The sequence below is a fragment of the Gymnoscopelus braueri genome, assembly GCF_963280865.1.
Source record: "Gymnoscopelus braueri genome assembly, chromosome: 5".
In the NCBI taxonomy this organism is placed as follows: Eukaryota; Metazoa; Chordata; class Actinopteri; order Myctophiformes; family Myctophidae; genus Gymnoscopelus; species Gymnoscopelus braueri.
Window position 1 is genome coordinate 31402869 of NC_137606.1, and position 14672 is coordinate 31417540.

The 14672-nt window shown below is 43.8% G+C and overlaps 1 protein-coding gene across 1 annotated transcript in view; it reads left to right on the plus strand.

Annotated features, from left to right (window-relative positions):
- LOC308086198 (neurobeachin-like) overlaps positions 1-14369 on the plus strand; it is a gene marked incomplete at its 5' end in the record, with an annotated part of 275853 nt that extends 261484 nt beyond the window's left edge. The window contains 8 exon segments of the mRNA XM_080429641.1: positions 948-1140; positions 2127-2198; positions 2439-2594; positions 3091-3261; positions 10264-10365; positions 11246-11442; positions 11557-11708; positions 13654-14369. Coding sequence (XP_080285767.1) covers positions 948-1140; positions 2127-2198; positions 2439-2594; positions 3091-3261; positions 10264-10365; positions 11246-11442; positions 11557-11708; positions 13654-13744 — 1134 coding nt within the window. The 3' untranslated portion in view covers positions 13745-14369.
- Between the last annotated feature and the right edge of the window lie 303 nt (positions 14370-14672).

Sequence of the window (14672 nt, forward strand, 5' to 3'; positions counted from 1 at the left end):
TGGCCCAATATCTTCCTTCCACAGCTGTAAACTACTCTTCCCTGTCTAATCCATGTAAGAGCCAGCCTAGCCCTCATTATCCCCATCCCCTCACATCTCTCTCTCTCTCTGTCTCTCTCTCTCTCTGACTGAATTTCCCGGTAAGAAACTTTGCAAGAACGAGTCCCTTGGAGACCTTTTAGTTGCAAGGCTGCAATACAGTGCAAGCAGTCAGTGAGGAGGAAATGTACACAGTGGGATCAGAGCTAAGGGCTAAGGGCTCGCTTATTGTCAGTTGCCACAGTCAGCTACAGTACCTCCACTATGCTGCAGACCACTGATCTACACATGTCCAGCTTAGCCCAGCTTTGGGAGGAGCTGATTGAAATGTATCGTTGTTGGAAAAACGACGAAAGAGAAAATTGAATGCGTGTCCCACTTTCTTCTATGTTCTTTCTCTGTAGACAAAAACTGAACATTTCTGAGATACATGTATTATATCATAATATATATATCATCTCATATTTATGGCCTGCTCCATCCCGTTCTCCATATGCCTCCCCCCTGTCTGATCAGTCCTCTCTGTCTTACTGCACCGTTTGGAGGGGTGGGCAGAAGCCAAAGTCCTCTCTCTCTCCCCCTCCCCTCCTCCATCCCTGTGCATGCAGCTGTCCTCTGTGTCTCTACCTAGTTTTACCTCCAACCTCCACACTAATTGCCTCTCTCCATTCATTCTCCCTCCTTCTCTCCATCTTCCTGCGTCGTTCCTTCTCCACCCCCCCCCCCCATTTCCTGCCCCTCCCTTCCCCTCCCTCCACCCCACCCCCTCCCTCCACCCCACCCCCTCCACCCTCCTCTTCCTCTCATGCTGTACTCTCATCTACCTTCTCCACCATCCTTCTCCGTTGCTCTTCGCCCTTCCCTCTCTCTCTCTTTTTTTCCCCTCCTTCCTCTCTTCTACTCAACAGTGTTTCCTTCCACAGAGTCCACTAATGTTCAAGGACCAGATGCAGCAGGACGTCATCATGGTGCTGAAGTTCCCGTCCAACTCTCCGGTCACCCATGTGGCGGCCAACACCCTGCCCCACCTCAACGTGCCGGCCGTGGTCACAGTCACCTGCAGCCGCCTCTTCGCTGTCAACCGGTGGCACAACACCGTCGGTGAGTTGGGTGAAATGCTAGAACCCCCCCACACACACACACGTGTAACGGGTGTCATCTGGCACGTATACCTGTAGTGTTTGTATGTGCTTGCGTGCAAACGCATACTGTATATTTCTACACACATCCACACGCGCGCAAACACTCATGAAAGAAATGACGTGCAACACCACATGTGCTACCTACCACAGCAGCGGCGCTGTGAAATCACTTCATCACAGCCTGCACGTCGCTCTAGCTAGCAGCCCGCAGTGTGCCGTGCCGGCTCTGTGCGAGAGTCAGACTCGCAGGTAAAGTTGACCAATGAGTGCTTCCACATGTTCGCTCTCCCAGGCATGTGTGAACAACATTAGCCACAGAGCCCCTCCCCGAGAACCAGCCTCACCTCAAGGTCAGAAGGCCAGCACAATGGTTACTGGGAAATTAGGCCGCAACTGCACCACAATCCCCTCACACTTCCCCATCTGTCACCGTTGAAACACATGGAGCACAGGACCAAAGAGTCTGACCTGCCATGGCCAGGCTTACCATTCAGACACTAATGAATACAGCTGCAGCACCACTGCCATCCTGTTGCAAAGGAAGAAAATGTGGTCTGGCTTCCAGAATAATGACGATAATAAGGCCACCATATTTCCAAGCATGTTGCTCCAATTCAAGAAAGGCCACATAGGTTCTCTCAGGGGGGATATAGTCTGTTGGACCTCCAGAATCTCCATCAGCTGCATGAGATCAGCCAGGGTTCTGAACACAGAAGCGTGTGTGTGTGTGTGTGTGTGTGTGTGTGTGTGTGTGTGTGTGTGTGTGTGTGTGTGTGTGTGTGTGTGTGTGTGTGTGTGTGTGTGTGTGTGTGTGTGTGTGTGTGTGTGTGTGTGTGTGTGTGTGTGTGTGTGTGTGCGTGCGCACATGTATGCCTGACTGCCCGTGTCTGCAGATCAACTAACCTCAGTGATCCATTGTCTCATTGCATGTCTATCTGATTCCAGGTCTCAGAGGAGCACCCGGCTACTCCCTGGAGCAGGCCCATCACCTGCCCATAGAGATGGACTCTCTGATAGGTAAGGAAGGATACCCGAAGGCCTGCCTCGTACACAAACACATGCATGACTTGCGACTCACAAAACACATTGTATGAAAATGCACACTGTGTGACAAGAATCAGTGATCCATCCCAGCAATGAATTACACGTCTGTCACAGTGATCAAATTTACACTTTCATTGACCTCTTAATCGGAAAACGTCGACAGTACCCGTAACATCTCTGTATAGTAATATGGCATGTGTCTGCTTTCTGCAGCTAACAATTCTGGAAGCAACAAGCGTCAGATCACAGACCTAGTGGACCAGAGCATCCAGATCACCACGCACTGTTTTGTGGTGACAGCTGACAACCACTACATCCTGGTGTGTGGCTTCTGGGACAAGAGCTTCCGTGTGTACTCCTCGGAGACAGGTAGGTTACACCGTAAACACTATTTTCTATAGAGGCGTTCACTGATGTGTGGAGGGCGCTGAGTCTTACGAAGAGAATTACATTCCCAGACCAAACAGTAGGGGTTGGCAGTGACGGGGACTATATACTGTATATGTAGGGGAAATTGACTACTAAACAAAAAAAAAACTATTCGACTTCAACTTAAAATGTTATATCACCACAATGGTGATGTAACCAAACTCATTGGACCAAAGCAATAAGTAGTACACCGAAGTTAATTACCAGAATGACCATAACAACCATACTATAAAACTGTAGGATTTAACTTAAAAATAACAAATTTCCTGCTGTAACTCAAACCAAACAGAGTTTCAAAACACTTCCAAATGAGGTGGAAATGAAATGCAAACACAGACACTGGTTGTTTCAACATTTCAGGGTTGGTCGCAGTTGGCAATCATCATCAACAGTGAAGCTCTGATTGAGTGCATGTGTGTTCTGCTCTGGCCTCTAGGCAAACTCACTCAGATAGTTTTCGGCCACTGGGATGTGGTAACCTGCCTGGCGAGGTCAGAGTCCTACATTGGAGGAGACTGCTACATCGTCTCTGGTTCCAGGGACGCAACGCTGCTGTTGTGGTACTGGAGCGGCAGGCATCACATCATTGGAGACAATCCAAATAATAGTGAGTAGCCATCAAAACAAACAGCATGCATTCCAACATCGTCGCTGTTGGACAGAAAACATGCATTTCCATATTTCATTTCTTCTAATGTTTCTTCATAAATGAATGGCCTATTTTTTAGGATGTTGCGTAAAAGTAGCAAAAATATCAGATCTACAAGCTCACTACACCAAGCATTGTTTGTATTTTTGCTATTTTTTAACACCTACACCTACTCGGGGACCACACAAGTCAGGACCGATGCAAGTTGGGAACAATTCATGTAGGGAATGTAAGCGTATGCACATAACGGTCGGATTGGTGGACAAACGCCGAGCCGACCGACTTCATGCCGGGAACTGCACTCTCTTGGGTCCTCTGTGATACGCACGCCGAGTTCCGTCGTTCCGTGAGCTTGTGATATCACAGAGGGATGTAAGAGCGTGACATCATCAGCGACACAGCAAGATTTATATAACTGTCTGTGTGGCAGGTCTCCATGGACATGTTACATAATTTTTGTGACACCCACCATGTCCAGTACATGTTACATTTGTGATGCTGTGTGTGCGCCTATGGTGTTACCCTCTGGACAGGAATAAAACATTTTTTATAGGGGTTTGTGTTTCAGTGTTTTAAAATATATAATTATATAGGGAGCCAGAGTCTTTAACAAAAGGTATTAAGCCCAGAAATCAAATAATGTGTATAGACGAGGATAGGATAATTTATCCTCACTGTGGCTGTGATATATTAGTGTGATTCATTGTGTTAAGCTATGTTGCTTTCAAGTGGAGAACTCCAGATGTCTTGGCATTCAAGATGGTAAACCCTAGTGTGTGATTTCTGCTGCTCAGTTCATTTAGTTCCTCATTCCCACTGATTGGCTGTGTTCAAAACAATCCATCAGGGTAGGGAACACTGCAATGACTACAAGCACGGTGCGCCATATATGGAACTGAAAAGCAAAAATACAAAGAGACAGTGTTCATTTTTTCTTGAGATAATGGTATGAATTAAAGGGTGTTGCACACACCCTTTAATTCATACCATTATCTCAAGTGCTTGTGTATGTTCATGCACACATGTCTGTGTGTAAGTGTGTTAGAAGATCCCATGTTTTTAAGTGTCACATGATGTTCTAGAAGCTCTGGCTTAGGTATGAGTGTTTTCTAATTAACTTCACTGAGGCCCAGACAGTTAATTAAGAATTTCAGCTTGGTTGCCTCCAATTAGCAGGGGGCAATATCACTTGTGTTATTGCAGCAAGAAAACACTATTCCCCTGATATTCACACTACTACTGCTTACAATGCATCTTCAGCAGACAAAGGGATGGGGACAACACATATCTCGAGAAGCAGGAGATGGAATGTTTAATGAAAATATTAATAATTTACAGTATCCTATCAATAAATGATTGTGTTATGAGTAATGTTGTGTAGAGTAGACGATACAAACAGAATGATTTGATATGAGTCAGTCTTTCAGTGTGCAGCACACTGTTGGTGCTAACCAAGCCCCCAGAACCCAGTGGTTGCATTGAAGCGCATTGGACATGCTGGCCATTCGTAGGTACTGCAGCTTAAACGGATGGGGCCACTGCACAATGTACGAGCGAAAACGGTTTCGACCAATGGGCTCGACTCACAAGCTTGCGCACAAGCTTGCGCACGGGGCCGCGCACCTCTGTGACGTAAAACGCGTCACTTCTGTTACGCGGAACGTATCACAGTGGCCCCAAATAGGCTACGCCCATCACACTTTACAACCCGGAAGAAGGGGTGAATTCGCTTCATGCGCTGGGTGAGCAACTCAATGCAAGTGGATGGGAGGGGATTTCGGGTGCCCTCTCTATTATTTTTAACTCTATGGTGCTAACAGGCAGCTGGAACCAGAGTTGAGTATGTATGTGAGATCCAGTGTCAAGAGATTGCAGTAAAAGGGCTCAGTGGGAATAGCTTTACATACAGTACTGGTCTGACATAGCTTTCTAACGATAGCTGTGGTCATTGTTAATATCATAAAGGTCATTGCAAAGTTCACATAGAGATGGCAACCATTTGAAAGAACATTATGATAAACCTTTCACAAATGGACCAGTTCTTGATAGTCTTTAGATTAGGTCAAGTTTCCTTTATTAATTTACGTAACCACTTATGCTTTATCTAGGATCCCCCAGGGGGCTGTACTTGGCCCTCTCCTCTACACCCAATCTCTTCGCGGAATATAGCCATCTACAGTACAAGCTCACAACACGTCGCAATACGACACATTGTGGGCTTTTACAGTAGATCTGCTAATTTCGCCAAATGTTTGCATATCATGACATGCCCAGAAAGGGGGACGTTAGGGTTCATGAGATTAAACAGACTCTCACCTATATCATTAAAGGATCTTTTCCATGAGTGTTGAGAGAGTCATTGAAAACACACATACTTTCTAGAAAGACAACTGAAGGTTATGTGTATATACTGTATGTGCAGTACTTAAGCCGCACTCCTAATCTCTGTCCTTTCAGTTGCTGACCTTGCATGTCTGAGAAATTAATTTTACGCATGCCCTCAAAAGGCTGCGTGTGTCCTAAATGTATAATTACAACAACTTACACCTCAATCATGGCCCTTGCCTCTCAGGCCAGGACCATCACACTGGTTGGTGTGAGGGGATATTTGCACCGGGTAATTGTTGGCGGCTGACTCCGGCGGTTCCCTAGGGCTGGGGGGAGAGTGGGTGAGCAGATACGCGGTACAGGGTGATTGAATCTTTTGTCGGGTAGGTGAGCCGTACTAGGGCCCTGTTCCCCCCGGAGGCCTTTTCTGACACATGTCCCATTCAGCCCCCTCAGCAACGGGTGCTGGGACTTGACAGCCCTGCTCAGGTCCTGGTCTCTGAGGGACCGAGCTGCATCGATCACAGGCAAGCTCACCGCCTGAACCGCTGTGGTCTGCAGAGGTGATACGCTGAGCGGAGGGGGGTTGAGGGGGGGATAACAGAGAAAAGGTCTGACACCTGTCCACATCATCCATCAAGAAGTTCATCCAGGTGGATGTCACACCTACTATATTAATTGATACTGGTTTGATGTGTGTTAAGCCACTGCTAGCCTGTAGTTTTCCTAAATGTTTTAGAGAGGATTGAATAGGTGAGTTGTAAAACAAAACTCCAGGACGCCAGAGTGTTCTTTCTACAATGGCATGTGTACGAATATTTCAGTACAATGTGGTAACCCCCCCCACACACACACACACTTTTTAACCATTGTATTGACCTGCTTGATCTTGTGATGATGTTGTGAATTTCATTCAAGATTGAGATCCTACTTTATTGGGGAATCACTTTATAGGGATTTTATCACCAACTGAATGAACCATTTTAACCCTAGCATCCCTATTCTGAACATTTCATATTAGGGAAACATTCAACACAAATAGCAGATCTACCACCTTACAACAAGACACTTTGTGAGCTTGTAGATGTGCTATTTTCAGCAAAGCAATTTGGTGTAGAGGGAAAAAAGAGGTCACGGTCAAGGATAGACCCACGGGGGACCTTGGCCAAAGAAATATACAGTACTGTATAAAGATATTGGATACACACACAATTGCCAGTCTTAGGGGAAAGAGGAATCATGACTCTCTCTGAATAGTTGCTCTGTCCAATTTAGCAGCACTAGTATTTTGAATGTCTCAGTTTTGACTCCACGAGATAAATCAGGGTTTTGTAAACGGAAGGTTTAGGCTTCAAAGCTCCTGAAGAACATTTTTCACTCTCCATCTTAATTCTAATAGGTGGGTTAAGTAGCCTATTGCAGCCTTTTGCCATGCCAGCGTAGCTCAAGAGATCATTCAGGGGTTTATTAATCTCCCAAGACAGCACCACTGCCTTAAACATGTAGTGGTGTGTTGTTAGTAGGAATAAACACAGAAGCACCCAGGAGGAAGTGGACTAAGAAATGGGAGGAGCCAAACCAAGTTCCTGTATCAGAAAAGGAGGCATTTTTACCGAATGGGTTCCCAGATTGGCGGTTTATAAACTGATGGTTTAGGGGTCAAAACTCCTAAAGAACATTTTTCACTTTCAATCTAAATTCTAAAACGTGGGTTAAGTATTTAATTCTCAGTTGCATTTTCCATGCCAGTGTGGCTCAAGAGATAAATCAGGGTTTTATAAACCGATGGTTTGGGTTCAAAACTCAACTCAAACAAAAACTCAATCAACTAAAACAAATCAAACAACCAAAACAGCTATCAAATCAATTAACAACAACTTAACAACAACAACAATCAACAAAACTTACTTGTGCCTCAATAAAAGACTTAAAACAGTGATCAACTCAAACTGGTGTCAAGAAAAAACTAACACACTTAAATTAATGATAAATAAGATGCCTCAATAAAATCAAACTAATAATGTGAAATAAAAGAAAAAAAATGATAAATAAAAAAATTGCTTTGTTTCAATTTCTTAAGCTCCTCCCCCTGGAGGTGGGCTCCATCCATGCTCCTCCCTCTCCTACCGGAGCTAAAAGAGAGCACGAGGATGGAGTTTGGCTATCTCCATGCTCCTCGCCAAAAATAAAGATGTACCTGAACCAAGATTCAAACCCCCAACCTACCACTTGTGAAACTTCACCTTTACTCCACCAGGACTTCCACACTAATGAGATGTTTGAGGTGATGGTTTAAGGGAGAGGTGGCAGGTCAAAAGTTGAAAATCCACAGCAAACAACTCTACCCCTGACAGAATGACTGAATCTACTAGATCCCAAAACTGATACCCACTGATACCAAAACTAGCCGTTTTAATTAACCAAGACTGTGAACCTGGCTCAGAGTACAGACAAAATAAGAGGAATACACATAACTTTAAAGCATGACTTATTATTTATCCGCAGGTGAAGGAGTTTAACTCTTTAACTGCCAGAGTTAAAACATTGTCTATAGCCCTTGCCAGCGATTTCGAGTGTTTTTGCTAACCTTTGAAAAATCATAGAATATTATTCTTCACAATTAACGATCCACCCGGCGATTGCCTCAAAAGACAATCCGTTCCATAGTTATGGGCGGTTGAATGTGGCTTGTTTACGCCAAAAAGCAACAGAAAGCAGAGAAAATTAGATTTTTATAAATCCTATAATACTAAACGAAACCAGCTTCATTTTGTTGTGATCACATGATTTCTGGGTGAACTCTTCATCATCATCATCATCATAATCATTCACAGGCTGCGGAAGAACGCCCTCTATCGTAAACCACTGACTAAATGGACCCTTACAGGTCTGTGACTCTGAGAGTGTACAAAATGGTGTTGGATGATGGATGCAAAGGAAAAGACAAACAAGCCGAAATGTGAGAGGGGAGAATGAGAGACTCAAACAGTAATGAAGACTGCTGTCACTGTGTGAGTCAGGTGCAAGAGTATTTTTTTTATTATGACAAAAAAACAGGGAACACGAGGAGCACAAGATAAACTACTGTAGGAAGCCAGTTTCACTGGTAAAAGCACAAGAAGATATATGCATCGAATAAAGGAGTCTAGAACAAACACTAAGATACTCACAGATAGGCCTACATACAATAAACTGGCAGTGAACTGAAAGCACAGGGGAAACACAGGTGAACACTATGAAAACTGATGCAATGATTAGTCAATTCATAGATTCATTGCCAAATATTACATGAATTGCCTATGTCAGAATTTCTAAGACTAAATTGACCATACAAGCAGAGTGTTTTTCATGGTGTTTGGATCAGGCAGCCAAAATGTTTACCACTTGTGTGTGAGAGCACAGTTCAGAGTGACCTTGTTATCGTCCAAAGCTAGACAAGAACTATGGCATGAGACTGAATGCACAACCCTACACAGACCTGCCTCTACGCCTGTACTTCACAGACAGCAGGATACTGACCATGATACTGACACCAGGATACTGACTATACTGACACCAGGATACTGACCAGGATATTGACACCAGGATACTGACCAGAATACTTTCAATTTAATTTCATCCTTTATTTAATTCTCGGAAAACACACTGAGGGCTGAGACCCTCTTTTCTTTTCCATCAATCAATTAAAACAGGTGCAATTTAGATTGACCAAAGTACTGACCACTGTGACCAGGATACTGACACATACCATCACAAATAATCTAATATTAGGCTTCTCTTATCATTCATGGGTTATGCAGTAATGTACAGTAGTTATCCCAAAAGTAAACTAACTTTAATGCATAAGGAGATTTCCACAAGGCTTCATTCACTAGTTGAGGCAAGGTGATATGAAGTCTGTCTCAAGACAGTACTCTGCCTATCATTTGTGGTTGAATTTGTTCTGAGGGTGGGTAAGCCATTCAGAGGCAGAGTAGAAGTGACATCTCTGTGTAAATGTTTAAAATGTGTCCATTTGAGAATAAAATGACATATTTTGTTATGTTATGTGTTTAAATTACAGAAAATACAAGTATCTTGATACAAATTACATCTCAGTTGTTTCCATCCCTGCGAAATACAAATAACAAAATACAAAAAACAAATAATACCAAAAAGTATTTGAAAGAAGTATTTGAAATACATGTAATTAAAATACTGCCCATCTCTGACTGTTGCTGTGTGGGAGCTCTGGGTCTCTCGGATTCAAGGACGGCTCCAGGTGCCATGAAACTCCCCTCACTAACCTCTCCCCCAGCCATCATCAATCATGTGACACATGGGATGGAATCAAGTGGCTTGGCTGTCATCACTGGGAGTTGCACCATTTACATGACAATTAAAAGGGACCTCGCTGCCAGCAGATGTGTGTCACACTCAATATGCATGTGTTTTCATGTTTTTATTGCCTGATGAAGGTTGGGCGTTGATTTTAGATTGTTACGCAGAAAACCAAATTTTCGAATGTAGCGCTACATTTTGGCGACTACCGAGGGAAAAATGGTGGTAAATAAGATTGTCCAATTTTATGAATATGTCATGGCTAAAATTATGCATTTGGGTTTGATAGAGTGTACTTGTGTCATCTTTCAGGTGACTACCCGGCTCCACGAGCTGTCCTGACTGGTCATGACCATGAGGTGGTGTGTGTGTCGGTCTGCGCCGAGCTGGGCCTGGTCATCAGCGGTGCCAAAGGTCAGTAGCACATTGGCAGGATTCTCTTCTTCTGAACTTCTGAGAGAGTGGAGTGACAGCCAGGGATACTAGGCTGACAGAAGATCAATATGTTTTGGATTGTAGAAAGATAAGACAGAATATCCTTATTATACAGTTAACAGTTGTCTAGCTTATAGTAGTGTGGATCGTCTGCTTACCAACATTCCTCTAAGTAGACCAGTGTTATGTGCTTTAACCACATTAATCCTGGTGTCCCTAGTTTGGACAAATAAAAAGAAATTTTTTTTTTTTTTCCAAAATTAGCTAAAATAGACGATCTACAAGCGATGCGAGGCAATCGGAAGACTGCAGCGTATTGTGAGCTTGTAGATCGGCTATAAGTGGAAACCTCATATGTCCAAAACAGTTACTTTTCAGGTTCAAAAAAATAATTGCAAAGGTAGCATATCTACAAGCTCGAAACGTGCCTGTAGACCTGCTACTTTTGTGAGACGCTGTAGTTGTATGATCAAGTAAGGCATTAATTTACGAAAAAACATTAAAAGTTAAAATATGGAGATAAGAGGTTTCTGCCCAACAGCAACGATATAGGGCTTCATCGGTTAAAGCGCTGTTCAGACTGAGCATTATAAGTGTAACGATAAGAGCATCCTCACTGATGAAAGATATGTTCTGTAAACAGTGGCACAAACGCGCTGTGCAGTCCATCCCGAGTGAGCTTGTATCAGAGCCCACACAGAGGGGGGAGAGAGAGATCTGTCTTTTTAACACTTATTTTAACCAAAGTAATCCATTACCCTACCTTTAACTCACCTTTTACTTGTTTGTGCATTTGTGCGTGTGTGTGTACCGATGCCTGCACATGTGCATATCATGTGTGTTTGGTCTGGTTTTGCAGAGGGCCCATGTCTGGTCCACACCATCACAGGCGACCTGCTGCGGGCTTTGGAGGGACCAGACAACTGGCAGTGTCCACGGCTCATCTCAGTGTCCAGTGAGGGCCACTGCATCATCTGCTATGAGCGGGGACGCTTCTGCAACTTCAGCATCAATGGGAAACTGCTGGCACAGATGGAGGTCAATGATTCCACCAGGGTAAGCAGATTGTTCTGTTTTTTTTTTATTATTATGTCTCACTAGCCTACTCCATGAACAATACAGAATTGATCTTAGCTCACATCTATATCCCGGACTTTCATCCTTGTCTAGGCTATTCTCCTAAGCAGTGATGGACAAAACCTGGTGACGGGAGGGGACAATGGCGTGGTAGAAGTGTGGCAGGCCTGTGACTTCAAACAGCTCTATATCTACCCTGGCTGTGATGCTGGTGTCCGAGCCATAGACCTTTCACATGATCAAAGGTCAGAACATTGCAGTCATAAGCAGCAAAATACAGAAGCGAGTACTTTTATAGGCACTGAAAGGGAGGTTATTTAAAGTAGGAGATATACTGTGTGTGTGTGTGTGTGTGTGTGTGTGTGTGTGTGTGCGTGTTGTAAAGCCTGGTGTTTCCTATACACTTCATGGTTGTCAGTGCACATTTAAGAAAGTGGAATTTTCACCAATCTGTGGCTTTAAATAGAAGATACGGTTGCCATGGAGACAGACAGCTGGGTGTTTTGAATGTATCTGTTTATATTTGGTGGTACTTGCAACAATGTGGCCCATGGCCATGTAACAGACATTACCAGTGTCCATCAGCAGGAGAGTAGTATGGTTCTACTTTTCCTCTACTCTATCTCTGTGTGACCGCCTGGATTCAAACCGACAACTCAGCCAAAGCATATAAATCCCCCCCACAGCCATGAGGCTTACAGTCTTCAGCCAGGGCTACTCTGCTACTGTTTTATACATCCCGCCTATTTGGAAAAGCCAATCCCGGTCACGGCACCGATGTAACCACCTGGAATGTGGTCTTCAGGCAGGGCCACTCTGCTACATACAGTATTAATGCAGTGGTTTTCAACCTTTTTCATATCAAGGTCCATTATTTATTCTGCATTTGAGCCGCGGACGACCGTTTGATGAGATTTAGACTCTCAGACCCAAAGACATAGAATATTTTGTTATCGTTGGATACGATTTTGTCCGCAATTCCATGCTGTATTGATGTTGGTACCATAGGAGAGTAACCCCCCCCCCCCTCAAGGACCACTGGTGGTCCCCGGACCACTTAACACTGCCGTGTTACGTGGTCAGATGGGTGGGTCGCGAATGCCTTTGAGATGTTTCAAGTGGGCCCTGATCCAGAAAAGGTTGGATCAACTGCTGCTCTACACGGCTATGAGCCTGACATGATCATGTGACCCTGGCAGTCAAGGGGAGGTTCGAGAGCCTGAGCGCTCCAGTTACGGCCCGCACCCACAGGCCAACTCCCACTCAGCCCTGTGGTGGGTGGGCACGCCTCAGAGCCAGTCCCACTACCAGCCCATCCATTCTGAACCTGTTAATGCCATACTATAACTTCTTATGACTAACTTAACAACTCCATCCAAGGCTAGGAGAGGACAGACAGACAAGAGACTGGACTGTCAACAATAAGGGGCTTTCATTCAGCGTTAACCGCACATGAACAGTATTGTAATTTGTAATGCATCAGTCACCTTTGGGCCTAACAGCTGCTGAAATTCATGCTGAAAACAACCATAAACAGCAATAATAGGACTCCATCAGAAAGTGCTTTGGTGAAAACAGTCAGTCGATTTTTCATTTACTTAAGGCCAAGACATTTTTCCTCGTTAAGTTGAAGTGAGGTAACACAAGGAAACCATGTTCACGAACTCCCTTAACAGAGGGGTATTCTGCTGCCTGCTCTGTTCGTTGTGCTTGAACAGTTAAGCCCCGAGGCTGTAGCAGTATAAGTCGAGCTTGTGAAATCAGCTGCTTTTCCTACATACCGGCCAGTCATGGAGACATGGACACAAGGGCATAGGGCCTGCAGATGGACACTGGAACTCAATAGTCCACTTCAGCGGACAGAGGGGCTCAGTAATTTACTGTCACAGCCCCTGATGACCCCCTGATTTTCTCCGTTCACCACTCTAGACCTTTTAACAAGCTGCTCTTAGTCGGGGAAATACTTAACCCAATACTCACACTTGAAAACATGATTTCGTCAGTAGGTGATGGCTCTATCATACCATTCACAACTTGATATGCTCTATTAATAATTGTGTGGGAATTATGTGCCATAATTTCAGCCAGTTACTACGTTGTTCAAGATTTTCTTCCATTTTTCTTTCATGCATGTCAGTCTGTGTGCTGTCATTGTGTGAATATTCACGCAATTGTTTTGCCACATTGCAGGACTTTGATCACCGGCATGGCCTCTGGCAGTATCGTGGCATTTAATATAGATTTCAACCGCTGGCACTATGAGCATCATAACAGGTATTGAGAAGAGCGAGAGGCAGCTCATGGATGGCTGAACTGTTACAAGGGACACCTACCCCACCAGCGACAGAGCTGCCTTGAAGAAGCTCCGCAGAAGCAGGTGAAGATCCAACAGACTGGAGAACACTTTTTCTTTTAACCACTTAAACCCTATATACTTCATTGTTGGTCAATAGAGAAAATAGCCGATATACAAGCTCACGACGCGACGTGTTGTGAACTTGTAGATGTTATTTTTGCTGAATGTTTGCCTAATATGACATGCACAATAGGGATACCAGGGTTCATGTGGTTAAGAGGTGTGCTTAAACTCATTCATCTGGCCTTTTTTTTAGACCTTGTTGCTGTCCTTCAAAACTGCAGGACATTGTACTGTAATTTGGAGCCATTTTCTAACTTTGGTTGTAATGTCTTGCCTGAGCACCAGCTGAAGCTTTTGCCCATGAGGATCAGTTGAGCAGGTCTTCTTCTGATTGAGGAGAGACTGACATCAACCTAATCAGAAGGCCTAGAAAGAATAAACCATTTCATTTGTGGAGATATCATTCTAACTACATGGTAAGTCAATAAAGCATACTTAATGTAAACTGTTACTCAATGTTTGTTCCTATTTCAAACAAAAATGTTTGTTCCTATTTCAAACAAAAATGTTTGTTCCTATTCAAACTAAAACGAAGCAAATCGTCTGGTAGAAACATTTATACATTTATATGGCAGATGCATATCTTACCTGGGACTCTTTTCTAGGGGAAAATAAAGTTGAAAACCTGTACAGTACATATCAATATAATTTCTTCCTGTAAAGGTTGAAATAATGCTGAAAATGACAAACGCTGTTAGATTAGCCACCATTTTTTACATTTAAATCATTACCATAATCTGAACCATGTATACATATTCAAAAAGGTCTTATGCACTTACAAGTCTTAGTT